This window comes from Rutilus rutilus (genome assembly GCF_951802725.1).
Source record: "Rutilus rutilus genome assembly, chromosome: 22".
Classification (NCBI taxonomy): domain Eukaryota; kingdom Metazoa; phylum Chordata; class Actinopteri; order Cypriniformes; family Leuciscidae; genus Rutilus; species Rutilus rutilus.
Window position 1 is genome coordinate 7,565,022 of NC_140227.1, and position 23,057 is coordinate 7,588,078.

General features: G+C 42.9%; 1 protein-coding gene across 2 annotated transcripts; it reads right to left on the bottom strand.

Moving 5' to 3' along the window:
* Positions 1-1,934: 1,934 nt before the first annotated feature.
* Positions 1,935-20,508, bottom strand: LOC311282375 (uncharacterized protein). Of its 2 annotated transcripts, none has more exons than XM_084396094.1 (3): positions 20,231-20,508; positions 17,533-18,135; positions 1,935-4,222 (listed from the first exon to the last, which is right to left on the bottom strand). In XM_084396094.1, the coding sequence occupies exons 1-3, from the start codon at positions 20,499-20,501 to the stop codon at positions 3,792-3,794; spliced, it is 1,305 nt and encodes a 434-aa protein (XP_084252220.1). In that variant the 5' UTR covers positions 20,502-20,508; the 3' UTR covers positions 1,935-3,791. The 2 variants fall into 2 exon arrangements, with proteins under 2 accessions (XP_084252220.1, XP_084252221.1); XM_084396095.1 differs by having other exon boundaries at positions 2,274-4,222; positions 17,923-18,135; positions 20,231-20,481.
* Positions 20,509-23,057: the final 2,549 nt, after the last annotated feature.

A 23,057-nucleotide genomic window follows, 5' to 3' on the forward strand; every position in this document is an offset into this window, starting at 1 on the left:
CCTCAATAAACTATATAGGTAAAAGCTTATAAACACTAAGAACGTACTCGCACTAGGCAGGGTTGCCTCATAACGAGCCTGGTTGTCACCCCTCCTGACTCCCTCGATGGCCTGCACTCACATTGCACTTTAGCATTCCAGTCTATGGTTCCAGGATTGAGCATGCTTAAGTCATTCTGATGCAACTTTGTTTTGAAGAAAACAGAAGCATGCTCTTGCTAATAGGCTACATAATATATTTAGCCTATCACTTATGTAGCCTATCAGTGATTTTTACACGCACCACAAGATTATTATGGGGGCATCTGAAGTTGAGGGAGGAATATGCTGCTTTTTTTGCAAATTACAATTCCGGTTCAGCAATAAGGTGAGAACCAAACACGTAATAAACCTGATGTTACATGCTTGATGTTATAGTGTGTGATATAAACATTTTATGTAATGAGTATTTTCAACATTAAATGTACAGAGAAATGCAGACTAATGCTGGGTACACACCAAAAGATAATCGGGCTGATTTTGGGCCGATTTCTCCCCTTCCGACAATCCTAGCTATGTCCCGATTATCTTGATGGTTTAACAGATTATTTTATCAGATTTTCCCTTGGTGTGAGGTGTGTTAAGAGTGTCCGAACCTGCTCGGAAGAACGTCGGAGCCGCTCCGATCGCGAATCGTAAATATTAAACATGTTTAATATTTACGATCAGAAATCCTGATGTGTGGGGGGAACCCCGAGGACAAACACGCGCACGCTCTGGAGATTATCACGTGAAACGAAACAATATCCAATCAGAAAGCAAGATGATGGAAGACACGGTCATTCTCACACACACACACACACACACACACACACACTTGCAGGAAGCTTAATGTTAAGATTTAGTATTCATAAGTGTAAATTTCGAGGAAACAAGCCTTTGTTCATTTTAAGAGCGGAAATTTTACAATACTTAAACACAATATTGGGTTTGAAAAATAAGAAAGCTGCAAAGTGCGTTTCAATCTGTAAACATTTTCAAATTTTTGTTTAACTTTTAAGTTTGTCACTGTTTATGTATATGTCTTTTTATGTTTGTTTATCGGCTTTACTCTTTGTACCCCCCTGACTGTAATTGTATAATTCTTAAAATCAATTTAAAAAAAGATAAAAAAAAAAAAAAAAAAGCTGAGTGTTAAGGGTTCAGTGAGGTTCTATAGACTAGAGGGATTAAATAACTTTTTCTAAAGAGACAATAAATCCAATAAAGAATAAATAAAGACAATAAAGAATGAATATATTTCTGTATAAAAGGTTATATACAATGGTAGGTACAATGGTTTTTTCACGTGAATTTTCTGTGAAAATCATTCCAAACACTATCGCAATTTCTTCCTGCATATCGTCCGTCATGCTTATTCTGAAGTCTCACGATATTTTGCGAGATTTCCTGTGTTCATAGTCGAGACTCTGGTTGAAAATCTGTTTGTGTGTGGTGTGCTGTCTTTGTCACATCATTGCACACCACACACTATAGGAGCAAAACGCTTAAATCTAGGATTTTTTGTCCTCATGTTTGTGGTCTGTCACATTTTGAAAATCTTATAAGATGTAAAAAATCTTTTGGTGTGTACCCAGCATAAGGATGCTCAGGTCAAAAGTGCTTAACATTTTTAAGTGCATAAGCGCTAACATTTTGTGGCATTTCTCTTAATGACACTCTTCTCACTGGTCCAGACTTGATCAGTTCTTTGGTGGGAGTACTTTGCCGGTTCAGGAAGGAAGCTGTTGCCGTGACATGTGATATCGAAAAGATGTTCCATCAATTTCATGTTCCTCCCGATAATAGAAACTACTTGAGATTCTTATGGTGAGAAAATGGTTCAAGCTTTAAGCTTTAGTATCCCTTTGGCAAGCAGAGAGAAGTATGTTAGTTTGTTTTCTATGTATTTCTTTGGTACCATTTGATTAATTTGAACAATGTTAAATGTGTAGTGAATGTTTGTTTGCTTGTTTGTTTATATTGTGAATGTTGTTTGAGTTTATTTTGCTTTGATATTTATGTATTGTTTCTTTTATGTTTTCTTTGTAGTTTTACGGTGCCACCATGCTGTGATGCAATTGTTATGGTGCTATGAAGTCAATGTGTAAACAGTGTTGTGATGCATGGAGAACATTTGCAACAAAGAATTGAGCTGAAGGGCCGCTACACAGTAGAACTAACAGTCATATGATTAGCTTAGATTATTTTTAACTAATCACCAGAACAAATCACAGTGAAAAAGACTTGAGTGATACTGATTTTTACTCAACTGTAAGATTTAAATGTACATGTATCTTTTGTTCAAGAGACTCACTTGGTTGTTGTGGCCAAAACTTGACAGTGGCACTCCAGGACCGAGTTTGAGAAACCCTGCCTTAAATGAACTACGCTAAATAAAGACCAAAGATACTGGGGGTTGCGATCACTCTGAACATAAAAGCTAATAATGAAAATACCACAAATAAATACTCAATTACGGCACAAACACAAATCAACCAAATTAGAAATCAAAGCCAAGCAACAACTTAAAGTAGTAAATTCACGACTGGCCGAGGAAGTCCGAAGATATGTCCATCTGTATGACACATCTTTGTCAAACTATAAAGACTCTCAGATGGCAAATAATTCTGCTGTGGGTTACACCATCAACATGCCCGTGGACACTGCCTAGTAGCGGTCAGCATGTGCAATTGCATGTAGATGCGGACAGCGACGCAGAAGTATAAATGAAAACCGACGCATGCGGCGTAGAGGCAGAAGTATAAATTAGCTGTAACTCGAGTGACATGGGTTGCTGACTTTGCTCACACCCACACCTTGAAATCAAGCCCTTTTATGCAGCTGGCATGTCAGCGGGTTGGTTGAGTGGAACAATGTCATCATGATGATTGACAGGCAGGAAGTCCAGTGATCGTACACCTAGGAGCGGAATAAAGAAACAACAGGGAACAGAAAAACAGAGCAAAAAACAAACAAAATATACACAAAACAATGTAACAATAAATATACCCAAATTAATTCAAAAGTGTACTATCCAAGTAGTAATAGAAGGTGTTTGTTGAAATGATGAGCGCACATTCAAGTAGTAGCCGCTCTGTTCTCTGGTCACACTAGATGGATACACAGTCATGCGGATCAACAGGGCGAATCAGGAAGTGTCATTTTCAAAGAGACAAATCGCCATTCGGCCAAATTTATGCACTTTCATTTACATCTTTACTCTTAGTTGATGTCTAGATGTTTTGAAATTCATTTTTTCGATCCAAAACCCAGCCCACCTCTTCAAACGGGCCAGGGCACGGTTCAGCGTTCCGATCACACAAGTCAAACAAACCTGACTTTGGGTGTCAAACATGCTTGGGCGCAGTTCTGATCGCCTAATGTGAGTACACCCTAAATAAGTTGCCTTTGGTTTGCTTGTTGGCGGAATAATGACAAATATATTAATGAATAATGTTTAATTAAGCATTAACAAGAGCTGCACAATGAATACCTATGAAATGTAATATATAAGTCTGTAAAAAAATCTGTAAAGCTGCACTGAAACCATGTATATTGTGTAAAATGCTGTAAAAAATTTAAATAAGCAAAATGGCTTTTTTAAATGACAGACATGGGATGTAGGAAGAGTATGTGCATCTACAAAACCTGAGATAAATGTCTCCGTGTCCCATTTATTATTAGAAATGTACATCAGAAATTCAAAATTAACATTACTATTCCAATTCCCTTGCTTAAGAAGTGGTAATAACAAAAGCCAATTTACAGGTTTAGGCTTTTTCCTTTGATAACAGTGACATATCTCCTTCATGGTGCTTGATTATATGTGATCTTGCCTGATTCCACTGAACAAACCCCTTTCCACATTTATTGCACCCAAATGGTTTTTCACCAGTGTGAATTCTTAAATGCTCTGCAAGATGCCAGCTCTTATAGAATCTTCTGCCACAAAATTTACAGGGGTAGTTTCGATCACCTTGGTGTAAAAGCATGTGGCTTTTCATGCTCTTTTGACGTTTGAATGGCCTATCACAAATCTTACAATAGAAAGGATATTTCCCAGGGCCCTGATCAGAAATACTTAATTTAGGAGAGTGCCGTGGGTTTGTGTCCACATTTACACAGTCTGGCTGCAGGATTATTTCGACATGGGAGATCTGTGAGTCCAGTGGTTCTTCGGACCGATCTTCTGCTCGCCTTTCTGTAGGGAAATAAATGTTATTGTAATGAAGTCTACAAATATGATTATTTGTTAAAAACTAGTGCTGCCAATCGAGATATATATATAAACAAATTAATCACATTTTTTCACACTGAGTATCCAAAACAATGTAGAAACAACAATGGCTATAATATTTTAAATATTTGTTTAATGGCATCTTTTTACTAAGTACTATGAATGAAAGCCAGTATCACTGATACCAGTACTAATACTGATGTCTCTATTTAATATTTTTTTTTCTCAATTCTATCCATTAAATCCTCTGATATTATTCATTTGGAGTGACACTAGTGATCTTTGGGGTCTCCAGAGACCCCAGACAATATCATGTAATTTTGTAACAGAATAATAGTTTTTATTTTTAACAAATGTAATTTTACTCTGTTTATTAAGGTTTTTACTCCACATTTGTGCAGTTTTTGGAGGAGTTAGGATGTATTTTAAATTTATATAAATACATTTAAAAAAAGTTTTTATACAAAAACAGCTTTTTATGTAAAATTCACTTTATAAAAGAGCCAAATTAAAAAAAAAAAAAATTATGGGAATAACATGGATAATTTTACATGGTTTCGTGTAAAATTGTTGCCCATATTTTGGAAAATGTAGTTTTAAAAGTAAAAAATGATCATTTTAGCCACTAGATGGCTATAGAGCTCCACTATATGCTATTTGACTAACTGAAATACATCTTTTCACAAGTTTTTTTTCCAGTTGGATTCATATATAAATATTATGAAATCACAATTCTAACAATAAAAATGACTTTTTTGTCAAAGTTTAGCATTTTTTGTACAGAATTCTTTTTTCCAATAATGTTACATTATGATTAGAATCAAACCTGAAAAAGATAAAAGTTGAGTTTTTAGAGTTTATCATTTATTTCAATCTTTTTTTTCATATAATTGTACAAATGTAATCTACACTTCAGTTACTAACTGTAACAGAACAGATATGTACAGTTATATATTGAGTACAAATACATGACATGAACATCAAAATGCAATGAACTTAACAGCATAACAAATGAGCAAATAAAGCAGTAACTTTTGTCTCTTTCTCTCTCCCTCTCTCTCTCTGTGTGTGTGTGTGTGTGTTCACATTGTCGATGTGTCAGTGTCACCAAATTTATTTTTGTGGTGGTTCCGCATTTTAGACTATTTTATGTGACAAATTATAAGAGAGCAGTTTTTATAGTCTCACAAATGTATTCCTCTGTGTGTGTCTTGTGTGTGTGCGCCTGTGCGTGTGAGCATGATAATTTTGCATTGTGAATGTTTTTAGCACTGTTAGAAGTGTGCCACTTCATTTCTGTCTATGTGTGTTCTGCATTGTTTCTGATTTTGAATTTTGCCAATTTTCTATGCGCGGTCCCCAGAGACCCGGAAGACCACGAGTGTGACTATTTTTTTCACGCTGACATAAAAACAGATATCATTACATTGTTTTTTTTTGGTAGATCTAGAAAGGGTTGAGAGCCATACAAAGTTTCATGCCATTTGGACAAAGATACTTTTTTTTTTCTTTTTTTTTCAGCAAAAGTCATTTGCGGGTTAAAAAGACCCCGAAGAACACCAAAGGGTTAATTATAGCCATTCAACATTACAGTATAACTGAAAGAGGAGGAAGAGGTTTTCTCTTTGTCTTTTGTTCTTTGATTAACAATAATAGCCGCTTTTCCCGTCAGTGCGAGTAAGGGCTTTCAACAGTCTGGGCTGGGCTAATAGCCTCAGACCTGTAGCAACGAGCCCAAAACCACACTTTGTTTCCAACCGTTAGGCCTGAAGCTCCACAGGGCTTCGCTAAAACCCGCCCGTAACACGCCTCTCTGGAACGACGTCACACAAACCCATCATTTCACCACCAAATGGAAGTATTTTATCAGAAAGAAATCACTGGAAACTAGCGAGATCACAAAACTATCATGATAAAAGTGACTGTTTGTTGGCATTTTTGTTGTTGGATTTTGTCTCACAGCTCCCGGACTTTATTTTGAGACAACCCTACGAAAAATCTGGAAAAACAAGGGGAAGGAGAAGGAAGCGGGGAAAACGAGGTGGCGTTAAGCTACGCCTGAGGAAGCAGCGTCTGACCCGGATTCCTCTGCCCTCTGTGATCCTGGGGAATGTTCAGTCCATGAGGAACAAAATGGATGAACTTCAGGGGTACGTTCGATTCCAGAAGGATTTTAAAAACTGTGGCATCCTGGCTTTTAACGAGACATGGTTCAATGAGCAAGACCTAGACACTGACCTGTGCATTGACGGATTTGGAACACCGTTTCGTTTGAACCGAAAGGCTGAGGTGACGGGAAAAAACCTAGGTGGTGGGGAATGTCTGTATGATAACGAACGATACTGCCATGCTTTGACTGCTCGAGAACGTATTTGCACTTCGGATGTCGAACTTTTAACAGTATCATTGCGTCCTTTTTATTTGCCTCAAGAGTTTCCACAAATTGTTATGAGAGTTGTATATATCCATCCAAAGGCAGATGCTGCTAGTACCATTTTTGAGGTGGTACAAATACTAGAGTCGATTTCACCTGAAGCACCGAGTTTTATATTGGTTGATTTTAATCATGTCTCGCAAAAGCACTTGCACACTATTATCAATACGTCACCTGCCCAACCAGACGGAATAAAACACTAGATTTGTGTTATGGGTCAGTGAAGGACGCTTACAAATCACTTCCACTACCTCCATTGGGCTCGGCCAATCACAACTGTGTGTTTCTATTGCCTAAAGTACAAACAAAGGATGTAAAGGTTTGGACTGAAGAATCGGTGTTCCCTTTCGTTGTCACTCCGAGTTACGTCGGATGACGACGAATGGGGTTTCGCTTAGAAATCCTATCATCTTCGAGTATTAAAACACGAGCCAATGGCAAGGAAATGCCATGGGTCTGCGGAATTTGCATAGCGTAACTCCGCCCCACCCTGGGGGTATAAAGGAAGTCGCGAGCAACATGCAGATATGTTTTCGCTTCGGAGCCAAGTTCAGTACTTCACTCCACAAGCCTTTTGAGTGTCATCTCAAATCTCTTCGAGACGAGCGGCTCTTCAGTGTGTTGGTGTGACGGCGCTTCCAGCGAGATCGCATTTCCTGCTGCTGATTTGTGCAGTAATCTGCCGACAGTGAGTGTGTTTCTCCCTGGGTGCTTCAGCACTCTGCTGAGCTTTTCCACTCTCTAAAAAGAGCTGCACGCGGCACGTCTTTTTCAAGACGGTTCGCCCGTGTATTTTCTGGATGTGTGTGCGTCAGTCATCTGCCTAACGGTCGCGAGCGCTGTTTTGCGTGTTGGGCTTCATCACGCTTGGCAGCGCTCGTTGATGAGTCATGTTTTCATTGCGGGAACATGACCATCGCGATGTTTATAGATCAAGACTCAATGATCTCCATGTGAGTAGAGTCCCCTCTGCCACACCCCAATTTATCTCTTCCTCGAGAAGGGATACTTTGGCTGGTGGCCAGGGTGATCTGAGGGTTTGGTGTGGCACAACAACCGACGATTCAATTCCTCGGGCCACACCCCCCTCCACATCGCAGACCATGCACTCACAGCATCACAAGGCGGGCTTGATTCCTCTGGAAATGAAGTTTCGACTGCGTTGCCTCCCACGGGAGTGCCATCGTTGCCGGGACCGATCCAGAGCTGTCAGCCATGCTTTCCCGGGCAGCTGAAAGCATCGGCTGGAGTGGCCCCGCCCTCCCCCCGAGCGCTGTAAGCTTCTCCCGGACGTGCATCAGGACGCCTGCGCTGCGCGAGACTCCACGTGACTTTCGCGGCCCGCGGGTGTCCTCCGCCTTCGCTGTTTTCGATCGCACGGCGATCATGGTCTGTATGTTCCCTGTCACTATAGTGGCACGGTCATGCAGTGCTGTGTGTCGCCTGCGCCTTCGATGCAGTGCTGTCCCGGGAGTTCTGTCGAACCGGCCGCAGTGGAACGCTAGTCCTTCCCTGGCCAACCCTGGCAGAACGCGGAAATTCTAACCACGCCCCTACGCTGGGACGCCATGCCTCCCATGCCCGGCCTGGTTGTTCCGCCATGCACACTACTGACCTCGCTTTCGGGCGACATCGGTACCTGCGTGATCCTGGGTCAGGTGATGTCCACTATGTGGTCCAGACATGGGCTTAGCCAGGTTGATGTGGCAGGGTCTGAGAATTCATTTTCTCAGCTCCCCCATGTCCCAGGCTGAGCTCTTTGGCGGTGTGGCTTCGACCACCTGAAGCAGACTCGGGTCCGGCACCGATGGTCATCCATCCGTGCGGCCTCCTCAGTCTGCTTCCCGCCAAGCCCCCCTCCATGCGGCTGCTCCCCTCGGGCCTGCAAAAAACGGACCTGAGCAGGAGGAAGCCGCAGGAGGGCGGCGCTGCCCGTCTCCGCCCCTTAGACTGCCACGCCAGCCTAAGCAGCACCTTTAGGAGGGCAGCCTGGTCGGCGGGCTGGTTGAAGACTGCGCCCAACAGTCTTTGATCAATCCAGAAGCAGACTGAGGCTTCTGCACTGACGGTCATCCGTCGGTGTGGTCTGCTTAGTCTGCTTTCCGCCGACGCCGCCTCCTTGCGGCTCCTCCCCTCGAGCCTTCACTGGCCTGAGCACAAGGAGGTCGCTGGAGGTTGGCACCGCCTGTCTCTGCCCCTTAGCCGGCTAACACCTGGCTGAGCAGCACAAACTTGAGACAGGCAGCTTGGAGTTAGGGCTCAGTTCTTCAGGAGCTGGTAGCAGGACCACTCCTTCCCCCGCTGGAGGGTCGGGGCAGAATCTCTACAGAAGAACTGGTGCTCTTTCTCTGAGCCCCAAGAGGCTATGGATGACAGCACGCGCCGCCCACGGGCCACGCTCCTCTCATCCCCCTCTGTCGCCAGACCCCTGCCAGAGCACGCCCCCGTGGGACGCTGGTCCTCCCCCGGCCTCCTCTGGCAGGACGCGGTTATGACCGTGCCCCCGCACAGGGCCGCTATGCCACCCTCGCCTGGGCTGGTCATTCCGCCTCGCTGCACCCCCGACGGTACGTCTGTGGTTCGAATAACCCCGCTGGCGCAGTTTCTGGAAGCCTGGCTAGAGCTTCCCAGACTGTCCCGCTGGGTCGCGAGAACCATCAGGCTCGGCTACGCGATTCAGTTCGCGCGATCTCCTCCCCGCTACAGAGGAGTCCGCTTCACTATGGTCGGTGGCAATGCCCCTGTCATGAGAGCGGAGGTCGCCACCCTACTGGCGAAGGGTGCGATCGAGATTGTCCCTCCAGCCGAAATGAGGTCCGGCTTCTACAGCCCTTACTTCATTGTTCCGAAGAAATCGGGTGGGTTACGACCGATCCTGGACCTGCGCGTCCTGAACCGCTCCCTTCACAGGCTGCCGTTCAAGATGCTCACGGCCAAACGCATTTTCGAGTGTGTGCGGCCACAGGATTGGTTTGCAGCGATCGACCTGAAGGACGCCTACTTCCATGTCTCCATTTTACCTCGACACAGACCGTTTCTACGGTTTGCTTTCGAGGGGCGGGCATACCAGTACGCGGTTCTCCCTTTCGGGCTAGCCCTGTCTCCTCGCGTCTTTACGAAGGTCGTCGAGGCAGCCCTTGTTCCCCTCCGGGAACACGGGGTTCGCATCCTGAACTATCTCGACGACTGGCTGATCCTAGCTCACTCTCGAGTCCAGGTTTGCGAACACAGGGATCTTGTGCTCCGGCACCTAGCTCGTCTGGGCCTTCGGGTCAACTGGGAGAAGAGCAAACTCTGCCCAGTGCAGAGGATCTCTTTTCTCGGTATGGAAATCGACTCGGTCGCCATGTGCGCGCAGCTTACGAGCGAGCGCGCGCAGTCACTGCTGACTTGTCTTCGCCAGTTCGAGGGCAAGAGTGCGGTCCCACTGAAACTTTTTCAGAGGCTCCTGGGGCATATGGCATCCGCAGCCGCAGTAACGCCGCTCGGATTGCTTCATATGAGACCGCTTCAGCTTTGGCTTCGCGATCGAGTCCCGAGGTGGGCATGGCAACACGGCAAGCTCCGGGTCCCAGTGACTCCGTCCTGCCGTCAGACCTTCACCCCGTGGACGAACCTCAGCTTTCTACGGGCCGGAGTGCCCCTGGAACGAGTTTCCCGGCATGTTGTTGTTACAACAGATGCCTCCACCACGGGCTGGGGCGCCATGTGCAATGGTCATGCTGCCGCGGGCTCCTGGACAGGACCCCAGCGCCTTTGGCATGTCAATTGCCTCGAGTTGCTGGCTGTACGTCTCGCCCTGCACCGCTTCCATGCGTTGCTCAGGGGTCAGCACGTACTAGTCCGATCAGACAATACCGCAACAGTAGCGTACATCAACCATCAGGGTGGTCTACGCTCCCGCCGTATGTCGCAACTCGCCCGCCACCTCCTTATATGGAGTCAGAAGCATCTGAGGTCGCTTCGAGCCATTTATATCCCGGGACACCTGAACCAGGCGGCCGACGAGCTGTCTCGAGTTCAGCCTCTCGCTGGAGAATGGCGACTCCATCCCCGGACGGTTCAGCTGATTTGGGATCAGTTCGGCGACGCACAGGTAGACCTGTTTGCCTCCCACGACTCGTCCCACTGCGACCTGTTTTATTCCCTGACCGAGGGCACGCTCGGCACGGATGCACTGGCGCACAGCTGGCCGAGGGGCCTACGCAAGTATGCGTTTCCCCCAGTGAGCCTTCTTGCGCGGACCCTGCGCAAGATCAGGGAGGACAAGGAGCAGGTTATATTGGTTGCCCCATACTGGCCCAGCCACACCTGGTTCTCAGAACTCGTACTCCTTGCGACAGCACCTCCCTGGCCAATTCCTCTGAGGAAGGACCTCCTTTCTCAGGGACGGGGCACCCTTTGGCACCCTCGTCCCGGTCTTTGGAACCTCCACGTGTGGCTTCTGGACGGGACGAGGTAGGTTTGAGTACCCTACCACCAGCGGTGGTGGCTACCATCACTTCCGCTAGAGCATCGTCCACGAGACAAGCCTATGCGTTGAAGTGGAACCTCTTCGTCAACTGGTGTTCTTCCAAACAGCAAGAACCCACGAAATGCCCGATCAGTGTCGTGCTTTCCTTCCTGCAAGAAGGGTTGGAGCGAAGGCTGTCTCCCTCCACCCTGAAAGTGTATGTTGCCGCCATTGCCGCACATCACGATGCAGTTGAAGGTAAGTCTCTGGGGAAGCATGACCTGATCATCAGGTTCCTGAGGGGAGCGAGGAGACTAAATCCTTCTCGTCCTCCCCTCGTACCCTCTTGGGACCTCTCAGTGGTTCTAACTGCCCTGCAGAGCGCTCCATTTGAGCCTTTGCAATCCGTGGAGCTTAAGTTCCTGTCTATGAAGACAGCGCTCCTGGTTGCATTGGCCTCCATCAAGAGGGTAGGGGACCTGCAGGCATTTTCGGTTGACGAAGCGTGCCTGGAATTCGGGCCGGCTAACTCTCACGTGATCCTGAGACCCCGGCTTGGATATGTGCCCAAGGTTCCTACCACACCCTTTCGAGATCAGGTAGTGAACCTGCAAGCGCTGCCCTTGGAGGAGGCAGACCCAGCCTTGGCACTGCTCTGTCCAGTACGCGCCCTTCGTGCTTACGTAGACAGAACGCAGTGTTTCAGGACCTCAGACCAGCTCTTTGTCTGTTATGGTGGGAAGCTGAAGGGAAAGGCTCTCTCCAAACAAAGGTTGTCTCACTGGATAGTGGACGCCATTGCTTTGGCATACCAGCAGCAAGGTCGACCGTGCCCCCTTGGTGTGACGGCCCACTCCACTCGGAGTGTGGCCTCCTCTTGGGCTCTAGCGCATGGCGCCTCGCTAACAGACATCTGCAGAGCTGCAGGCTGGGCGACACCTAACACGTTTGCGAGATTTTACAATCTCCGAGTAGAGCCAGTTTCTTCTCATGTACTCGCTTCAACTAGCCGGTACTAGATTCTGCTCAGGTGTCTTCGCTTGCTCGCCATTCCTCTCCACGGACGGGATACGTGCGATATTCTCCTCAGGTGAGCCTCATAAGCCCTGAGTCTCCTCCAGCACTGACGACGTCAGCGCCAGAGTTATGCCACGGGCAGCTTTCGCGCTTGGCTAGGTGCCTCCATGTGCATGGTTCCCTTCGGTGACCCCCACATGTGTATTCCACTGTAAGCCTCCTTGAGCATGTGTCTTTCCCTTGGCAAGCCACCTTGCCACCCCTGGGGTTGAAATATTCCACCTGCGGCTGGACACCCCAGTGTTACTCCGTATGCAGCCCTTCGGGGTCATATGTGTATTCCAAGTCCCCCCCTTCGGGTTGGGCATGATTGCATATTTCCACTGGATATGCTTCCCAGTGTACCTTGGTATTCCTGTGTTAAGTAGGACTCCTTCGTCCGTGCTAGTTTCACGACAGGGAGATCAGACTTACGCAGGGCACTGGTAGACAGTCGAGAGGTGGCGTGATTTTACGGGAACCCCATTCGTCGTCATCCGACGTAACTCGGAGTGACAACGAAAGGGAACGTCTCGGTTACGTATGTAACCCTCGTTCCCTGAGTAGGGAACGGAGACGTTACGTCTCCCTGCCACTTCCGCTGTACCGCTGGAACGCCTGAGTTCAGTCTCGGCTCCTCAGCGAAGACATATCTGCATGTTGCTCGCGACTTCCTTTATACCCCCAGGGTGGGGCGGAGTTACGCTATGCAAATTCCGCAGACCCATGGCATTTCCTTGCCATTGGCTCGTGTTTTAATACTCGAAGATGATAGGATTTCTAAGCGAAACCCCATTCGTCGTCATCCGACGTAACGTCTCCGTTCCCTACTCAGGGAACGAGGGTTACATACGTAACCGAGACGTTCTGTTTACAAGAGTGTTATGACCACACGGACTGGAAAATGTTTAGAGAAAGCTGTGATGATGATTTGGATGAACTTGCTGATGTAACTTGGTCTTATGTTGCCTTTTGTAGAGACATAATTCCTTGTTTCCTTTTATAAAAGTGAGATTAGAGAGTCAGATGGCTGCTAATAAGTTGGGTTCGGCCTGGTCCAGTATGAAAAGTATATTAGGGTATGGTAGTTCAAAGCACAATAATCAGGTTGTCTTAAATGGAAATAATTTGGATTTGGAATTTGCGAACGCCCTGAATGGTTTCTATAATGTGATACAACTGATTTTAGTAAGGAAACCCAGGACTTGCGTCACAAGCTTGATGATAGCCAACCTTTTTTGTAGACCTAAGGGAGGTGGAAAGGGCCTTTCCTTCAGTTGGAGTAAAAAAAAAGAGTTATGGACCTGATAATATTTGTGGGTGGGTACTCAAGTTTTGTGCGAAAGAGCGGAGTCCTGTATTTCACTACATTTTTAATATGTCCTTGAGGGTACAGCATGTTCCAAATGTGTGGAAGGATGCAATGATTGTCCCTGTTCCGAAATCTATTTGCCAAAGACGCTAAATGATTTTAGAACGGTGGCTCTTACATCTGTTTTAATGAAAATTCTTGAAAGATTTGTGAGATCTGAAATATTGAGGATGACTGAGGGTTTATTAGATCCGATGCAGTTTGCTTACAGATCTAAAAGAGGTGTAGAGGATGTCACGATCACCTTGATAACATTTACTTTTGAAACATTTGGAGTGGAAGGGGTCTCACTCAAGAGTTCTATTTATAGATTTTTCCTCTGCTTTTAATACAATTCAACCTCACGTCTTAAGTGGGCTTTTAGAACAATTTAAATTGAGTAATAACCTAGTAGGATAGACGTTAGACTTTTTAACTAATAGGACACAAAGAGTGAAAATATACTCTCTCAGCACAAGTCACTTCCTCTACTGGTTCGCCACAAGGATGTGTACTTTCTCCTTTACTGTTTATTCTTCACACAAATATGTGCCAAAGCAATTGGGAAAAATCGTGTTATTTTGAAGTACGCAGACGATACTGTAATTGTCAGTCTGCTTCAGAATAATGAGAGTAGTCATGGACCAGTTGTTTGTGACTTTGTAGAGTGGTGTGAGGAGTCTCACCTTCATTTGAATCTATTGAAGACCAAGGATATGGTAACTGATTTTAGAAAGAAGGTTTCTATGCATGAAGTGCCAAAAACTAAGGGTCAAACAGTGGAAGGTGTGCAATCTTATAAATACAATCATTGATTCGAAGTTGGGTTTTGAAGCCAACTGTGAAGCTGTGTGTAAAAGGGGGATCAACGTTTGTTCTTTTTAAGGAAACTGTGCAAATTTCAAAATGACAAAACACAAAACAGTTTTATCAGGCTTTTATCAAGTCAATTTAGTCTTTTTCTGTGGTGTCCTGGTACGGGAATTTATCTTTAAAGAGCCGGAACTCTATTAACCAAATTGTGAAATGGTCCAGTAAGTTGATTGTGGAGCTGCTACTTAACCCTGCTTCACTGTACACCAGGCAGGTACAGCGAATGTTTTTTTATTTTATTTTAAATGACAGGCAGCATCCCCTGTATTGAGTTCCAGCACCTTCCGTCTAATCAACGGTTTAGAGTCCCGCAGTGTACAACAAAACGTTATAAGAACAGCTTTGTCCCTGTAGTGATGAATTCTATGAATAAGATGAAGTAATGGGTTTAGTATAATGTTTTAGGGGTAAGTGTTTTTATAGTGTTGTTGTATTGTCTATGATATATGTATGAGAAACAGCCTGAACTTGTTCAGTGAAATCTAATTTACTTACGGGTATAGAATAAAGGAACCTGCACCTGAACCTGAGGAGCTTTAGTAAAACTGTAAAACCGGAGTTGCTTTTTTATGACATATGCGGAGCTAAATATGGATATCAGACAGTCCGGTATAAAGAGACGAGATGTACTGACGAATAAAATAAATACACGATTGTGATGGCCTATATCAGTGTTATTCAAATGGCGGACTGCGGTCCGGACCATGGGACATAATTGCGCAAATTTAACGTTTCTACAGATTAAAGTGAGCAGTGCATCAAAACAACGGAGCGGTTCACACCATAAGCACTCAGGGTTGTTTATAATAATGATCTTTCGGAGCTATATCTATAATATTTTTTATCTAGAGCCAAAAGTGCTTAATTCAATCTGCACCCAAGTCCCTTTCACCTTTCTTAGTCCCAAGGCCTTCTATGTGCCATACACGTAGGTGTCAAAATGTAAAATAAATAAGTAAATAAATAAATAAAAATAGCCTGTTAAAACATCTGATCTAACCTTTTTATTTTCATATCCAGTTGGGAGAAATATTTACTTTTTTGGGTACATTTCTGGTAAAAATTCTTAGACATCACTGTTTTGGCTCTCTGGGCCAAAGATTCTCATCTTTGATGACTATTTCGAGTGTTTAGGTATTGTTTTTTTTTATTTATTTTAATTTTTTTATACTCCTGCTGTCTCGATGGAAATGTATAACTGTTCCAAAAAAGTTTTGTCCGGACCTCGGCTGGGAAGGAAATATAGAGACCAGACCTCTTGGAACTTTAATTGAATACCCCTGGCCTAAACTATTTGTCTGACAAGCGGTTATATTTAGCATGCTTACTTTGGTAATGGTTCGCGCACTTTTGCATCGCATATAAATATTTCTGCCTTATATGGCAATCAGAATCCACATCAAATCACAAACAGAAGGTATTCAAACACAGCTAAAATTATTTTAAAAAGTCTTTAATGCTGATTAGTTGATTAGGAATCATTCGCGGCGCTGCCGTCTCCAGACTCAAGTCCAAAAAACCCTGGCCGCTGGCCCAGAGGAAGCCCCAGCGAGGCCCGATCAAGCCCCGGAAGTGACAGTGGAAAAGCACGCCCGCTTTTGGTCCGACAGTGGAAATGCGGCTAATGACAGACAGCAAACGGGATTATTAGGCTGCTGTCACTTAGGCCCTGTTTACACCTGGTATTAAAATGCATTAAACGTGTTTTAATGTTTTAACCACAACGAGAAGTGCTTGGCACATGATAATTCCACTTTAATTTGTGTTCTAAATAGCAGATGTTCTGAGAAAATATTTTATATTTAGAGACTAATAATCGATGCACATTTGACTCCAAACAGACACAGACACAGAAGGACGGTGATCGAACACCATTGGCCCGAATAAGTCTGATAACACAGTACTGTGCAAACTCTGCTGAACGCAGCTGTGCTGTTTGCGTCGAGACGTGCACAGACTGACAGTAGGAAACGGTAAGATATGCACAATTTATTTTTTAAATGTTTTGTCAGTGAAGAGCTGAGTCTTACAATTATTTACACTTTAAAAAATAAGGCCTATCTGTTTCCATTACAAATATATAAACATCCTAAAATATATGTTTACCTTATGGGCTAAATTGCATTAATTTGATTTGTTTAAAGCAATTAAATACTAATTAAATACAGCAATTTAGCAATTAAATTCTAATTAAATACAATATGGACAGTGGAGAAGATTGAGAATAACTCTTCTCTGAAAACTTTCTCTGAAATGTTATAACATTTTTATTTATTTGTTGTAAAACAAGGCAAGAACACTGAACGATTTTTAGCAATGTAATGTGACTGCACATAGTCCGCATCTCATATTTCTTAATGCCTTGTACCGTTGAACATGGTATCACGTGGATGGAATATGCATGGAAATGATATGCAGATGATACGCAGATGCAGAAAACTAGGCGTTGTAAGCTCCATATATGGTTATTTCTAAGGGGGCGATGCATGTAGCCTACGCACAATCTTCCGCTGACTGGGTTTTATAAAGGGAATTTTGCGCAGGTTCTGGCATACTTTTGTGCGTACGCAAAATCTAGCTTGTGCGTACGCACACTTTAAGGATGAAAACTACGGAAAAGTTTTATACATGAGGCCCCAGGTGAGAACAGGTGTGTGTCACTCTTTACGTTCATTTAACACTTTTTAACTCATTTAAGACTCTGCTTACGATGATACTCGCCAATAACGGGCATTTCGACAAAATTGTGCGTTATTGTTTTTTTGTCCATTCAAGCGCAAAAGAGAACTCAATGTGGCACTGGCGCGCTGTCTGAAGCGACGTTCTGTGCGTGTGTTTCAGGTGTTTTTTTTTCACAGAGAGCCGCTTCACAGATAGCGCACCAATACAGATTTGAATTGTGCAAAACAAATTAATGGCATGTGTACATTTTTACAGCTCTATTAAAAACACAGTGTTGAAATGGGTTACCCCAGAATGGAAATTAATTTCATTCTTTGGCCTAAAGTCCCAATTCATTGACCTTTTTTTTTGTTGAGGATTAAGAATTAAGACTGGCAAACATAGTGTCATTTGACAATCTGATTGACAGCTATAATGATAATCACCTGCATGGAGTCTCTCATGTTCTTTCAAGTGGAATTTCGATTTAAAACGACTCCCACATGAACCACAGCAGAAAGGTGTCTGGTTCTGGTGCACTAAAGTGTGTCTCTGCAAACGTCCTTTGGTGCTGAACATTTTTCTGCAAATCTTGCATATTAATGTGTTTTGGTAACTTTGAATTGTCTTTTGTGACATCTCATCAGAACTTTCAATGTAAAGTTGAAGACACGACAGGTCTTGTTCAGGTGCTGGAAGTTCAACATGACAATCACTGCCAGACTGCACTGCAGAAGGGTATGAATGTTTAGCCTGATTTTCACACAGCTCTGACTTAACTGTGATTGATGATTGTATATCTGTACCAACTGTGATTGATGATTGTGTATCTGTACCACCAATATCTTCATTCTTCGACAGCACATTTGGAAGAAGTGTGAGGCAGTGAGAGGGTTCCTGCCATTTAAAACCTTCAGAAAGGGGAGAAGTATTGGTAGAAGCTTGTCTCAAAGGCTCATGGGGCATCACAGTGGCAACCTCCATTTTTACTTGTATTTCTGACAGTTCTGAACCCAATGGAACTTGCAGACATCCATCTCTCCGAGTATCTGTGTGACATGAAGCACAACATTAGTTTTTACTTGTAAGACAGGGAAATGCTAAATATAATGTTCAACTCAATTTAAAATGCCATTCACCACCAATTTACAGGAATACACTACACAAAATTGGCAGATTTTTGTCCTGATTTACAGTCTGGAGGAGTCAACACTAGCTGTCATAGGGAATAGCCAGTTTGCAGAGTTTGGGAAGTCAGAGTTGACACATTTCAAAGAAAAAGGCAAAGTGTACTGATTATTTTTAGCTTTAGACTATGATTTTATCCAGTCGGAGGACATCAATCATGCTTGATATTTTGAGAGCCGACTTTAGATCACACATTTGAGCCTGGAAAGTTTCTGAAATTTGGTTGATATCACACGGAATGACCCAAAGGTGTTTTTGTCTGATAACCTTTTATACACTTAACTGCAGATACTGAAATAACACTGTGTGGGTACAGTACAAATATTTTGAGTGTCCCTTATTTTCCTAAAAGAACCACGATTGTCCCTCATTTTCCTTTCCAGAAGTTGGCAACCCTAAGCACAACAGTTTCCAATATTGAGAATAATGGAGTTTCAAATCAGTATATTATAATGATTTCTGAAGGATCATGTCGCATGTGACACTGAAGACTGGAGTAGTGGCTGATGAAAATTCAGCTTTGCATCACATAAATAAATAACTTTAAAGTATATTAAAATAGAAAACCACCATTTTTAACTAGTAATATTACAGTTTTTTTCCTGTATTTTTGATCAAATAAATGTAGGCTTGATGAGCATAAGAGACTTCTTTCAAAAACATTAACATACAGTATATTAAATCGTTAAAATGTTTAAAATAGAGCAGTGAGATTAATTATTAAAAGATTGTGATCTCAATTCAAACACCCACACAATCTCATTCCTAAATGACAACGATTCAGGTACGTATACAAAATTTGACAAGTACAACCATAGCAGAACATTGAAATCTGCATGGGCAGATACTGACCCAGAGAGAGCAGTTGTCATGTTTAGGTATAAACAGCTTAACAGTCTTTTCAAATACACAGTATCATTATTTCTGTTTCTAAAATTCTAATTATGACAGAAGTACTGGGATAAAAGTTTAAAGTTTGGATATAAACACTGATGTCTACGGTAGCAATCAAAATAGAGTAAATCGCCTTCTGAAAGTAATGATGATTTAAATAAAGATTGTATCTATTACATCGTTAGACCAGACCGTGGGAAGTGACATAAAAAATTTTTTTTATTTGTCACTGAATTATTCATTCAAAACAATTTAATTTGTATTTTTTTATTATTAGTTCTACTTAATTCAATATTTTTTAAATAGAATGCAGCCATTAGCAGTATACAGCCTCTATTAATTTACATGTTGTTTAGTTGACTATTTAGAAACAAATTGTGATTCTTAATTTATCCTGAATCTTGCAGCTCTGTTAAAGTAATGACACAACCTGTATTTGAGGATAGTTTTTTTGCATTGTGCATTTCTCAATCATTATTATTATTGCATTGCATTATACACTAAGTTTTGCCCTTCAAAACTAAAACTGATATAAAAAACCTAACAATTTCTGTTAAAAAATGATTTCATTGCAAAGCGATTATATTCTTAACTTTTGACTATCATCAGCACAACACTGCTCAGTTTGGGTCACTGAATAGGCTACTCCGAGGTATGAGTATTATCATTAGATGGGCAAGAAAAGCCTGTTGTACCAAATATGACACCAAACATAAATCTTATTTGAAATATATAAAATATATAAACATAGACTTTTCTTACTATTATGTCATACGTCAGGCGTTACGTTACATGGTTAAATAAAAACAATTAAATAATGGCAATTTAAATACAAATTATCATCATGACATCCATTATAATATGATAAAAGTGAGAACAACATATTTGAGATTTAGCGTTGATATACAGCGTAACGTGACTGACTGATATGTAACATGAAGGTTACCTGAAACAGAGTACTTCAGATAATTCCATAGTACTACCATTAATCATGGCCAGAAAGCACGGTATTCCCATTGACCATGACAAAATAAAATAGTTTAGAGTGAATGTTTTACTAACCATGGCGTGTTTCTGCACAGACGCTGTTTCGGCTGTGAGTCAGTGTACTCCTGAGACAACAGTTCTCTTGCTTTAGACGCTCTATCTCCTGCTCATATTCAATCATATTGTCTTTGACAGCGTCAAATATTTCTTCGGCTACTGCTGTCATGCGCTTCACCAAAAACGAATGAATAGACACAAGTCCCATTTTGATCATTTTGTTACAATGTACAAACTTCCGTTTTTTCTTCTTCTTCTTCTTTCTTGGCAACCGCACTAAACAGTGCATTACTGCCACCATCAGGTAGCTTGGATCAAAAACATTTTCTTATACCTCTTAAAGGAGCTGTATGTAAGAAATGTATTTCAATTAATCATAAAATGGCCCTGATATGTCACTAGACATTAAGAAATCATGTTCATTTCAAATACTTATATCACTGACAACAGTAGTCCGGCCAGGATATTGTCATTTAAAAAGTGAAGTTGCAGCCCTCAACTGATGTTGATGTTGTCATCTTGTGTTTTGGCCTGAAGCGCCACCCTCCACCTATCTACCAATCACGAAGTCAGTAGTGTTTCGGCATCGGGGTTGCCAGCTCTGCTCTAGTTACCACAGCTACGTAGCAGCCTACGTTCCTGCTGGATCCTGCAGCCTATCTGGCAACCTCGAGTCAGGGGGGAGGGGGAGGGGATACACCGCTCTACAGTAATTTGAAAGTGATTGCAGTACCAGTTTTGGCCACAATCTTACAGACGGCTCCTTTAAAGGCAGGATTTTTGTAAAAAACTTTTTCCCAAATTTGTTTAAACTGTCTTTATATACCAATACATAATTAACATGTAAGTACTCTGAAAAAGAGAGTATAAAAATCGAGTGTCTCTAGTCCTCTCAGGACTGCAATAAACACAGCTACTTATTCCATTCACTCCCACCCCTCCCTTCTGGGCTCCTTCCAAAGCCACGCCCCCAAAACACATGAACGCGCGATGCCGACCGCTCAGCTGGAGGCAGTGTTGCCAGATTGGGCGGGCGCCCAATTAGGCTCCTTTTGGTCACGTCCGACCGGAAAAAAATGCAGAAAATTTGGGCTGGTTTTTGATGCAACGGGCGGGTTTTTATTTTTAACTATAAACAGTATTTTTTTATATTTTTCATGAAAACGAACTATAAAATAAATTATATAATGTAGGATGACGTTTAAATTAGGTATGGTTCAGGTTAGCCAATAAGGTTCAGGGGAATCCTGTTCAATCGGACTTCAAGCTTGATTGACGGGTTGTTATAGGCTAATCGTTCTATTCGTTATATCGTCAAAACTGCATTTATCATCATCATTCATCATCATCATGCCAAAGTGGGGTAAATATAAAAAGTCCTACAGAAAGGAATGGGAGAGCTGGTCTCTGAAAACATGGATTGCACCCGTGGTAGGCGATGAGTCAAAGGCATTTTGTAAATACTGTCAATCAGAAATCAGAGCACAGTTAAACGATTTGAAAGAGCATGCTAACACAAAAAAAACCACAAATCGCGCTGTGCACCAAGTGTAAAAACTTTTACTGTGCCAGCGGGAGCAGCAAGGCAGTGTCCGATCAAAGATGACCAAAAGCGCCGTGAAATTAGAATCGCTGCCTACATTGCTTGTCACAGTTCAATAAATGCGGTGGACGATTTGTCAGACATTTTGAAAGATGAGATGGGAACATTCCAAATGCACTGGACAAAGTGCACAGCTATTATCAAATCTGTCCTCGCGCCACACTTCAGAGAAGAACTTGTGGAGGATATTGGTGAGTCTCCATATTCCCTGTATCTCGATGAAAGCACTGACATATCCGTGAACAAACTTCTTTGCATTTGTGTGAAATACCACTCAAAAACACAGCAAGTTTGTCAGTACATATCTTGGACTTGTGGAGCTGACAGATGCTGATGCTAAAGCCATATCAGACACTGTTGTTGCTTTTCTATTAAAGAACGGCCTGCAGATTAAAAACATGATGGGCATTGCCACAGATGGTGCCAGCGTAATGGTTGGAAGTTTTCACCCTACTTAAACAAATACAGCCAAACCTGCAGCTTATTCGCTGTGTTTGCCATTCACTTGACATTGTTGCAAATAAAGCAATGCAGCTTCTTCCGAGCAACATAGAATACATGGTTAGAGGTAGACTGGTTCGCTCATTCAGCAAAGCGGCAGTATGAATACAAGAACATATACGAGACTATTAATAAATGGGGCTGCCCCTTGAAATTAATAAGTCCAAGCTGTACCCGTTGGCTTGTGATGGCTGACTGCATTAACCGCATTGTGGATCAAAAAGATGCCCTCACATTGCACTTTAACATGGCTTCAAGTACAGAACACTGTTATACTGCTCGGCTTTTAAAGGAAATGTACAATGACAAAAGTAATCTCCTTTACATGTACTTTCTTCAACCTGTTCTGATGGAAATCAAAGCTGTAAATAAATGCTTTCAATGAGAAACAGGAAACACTCTCGGTGTGTTTAGAGACTTGGAAAGGCTGTACATGACAACTGTTAGACGCATTCTCAAACCGAGCGTCTTGCGTAATCACAAGCAGCTCCGTGAACTTGACCTCACACAGTCTGGCATATTCCTATCCCCTCTGGATGCGGACCTACCACATTTATGGACAAACTGGAGGAAAGTAGGTTAGCCCCAGACATTAAGGAGAGAATTGCTTCACGTTGTATGGATTTTTTTAAAGGACTTGTAAAGCAGTACCAATTGCGTTTACCTGCTTCAATGGAATTCCTGCGCAAACTGGAGCTCATCTGCCCGAAATCTGTTATGTCCACTATAAATAGGCCTGGA

What these genes read in the sequence shown, in the direction of transcription:
- LOC311282375 (XM_084396094.1), bottom strand. Translation starts at nt 20,501, where the DNA reads ATGCACTGTTTAGTGCGGTTGCCAAGAAAGAAGAAGAAGAAGAAAAAA. An exon ending in CTGTGCAGAAACACGCCATG is followed by an intron (nt 18,136 to 20,230) that starts GTTAGTAAAACA and finishes CATGTCACACAG; the next exon opens with ATACTCGGAGAGATGGATGT. An exon ending in ACATGAGAGACTCCATGCAG is followed by an intron (nt 4,223 to 17,532) that starts GTGATTATCATT and finishes ATTTCCCTACAG; the next exon opens with AAAGGCGAGCAGAAGATCGG.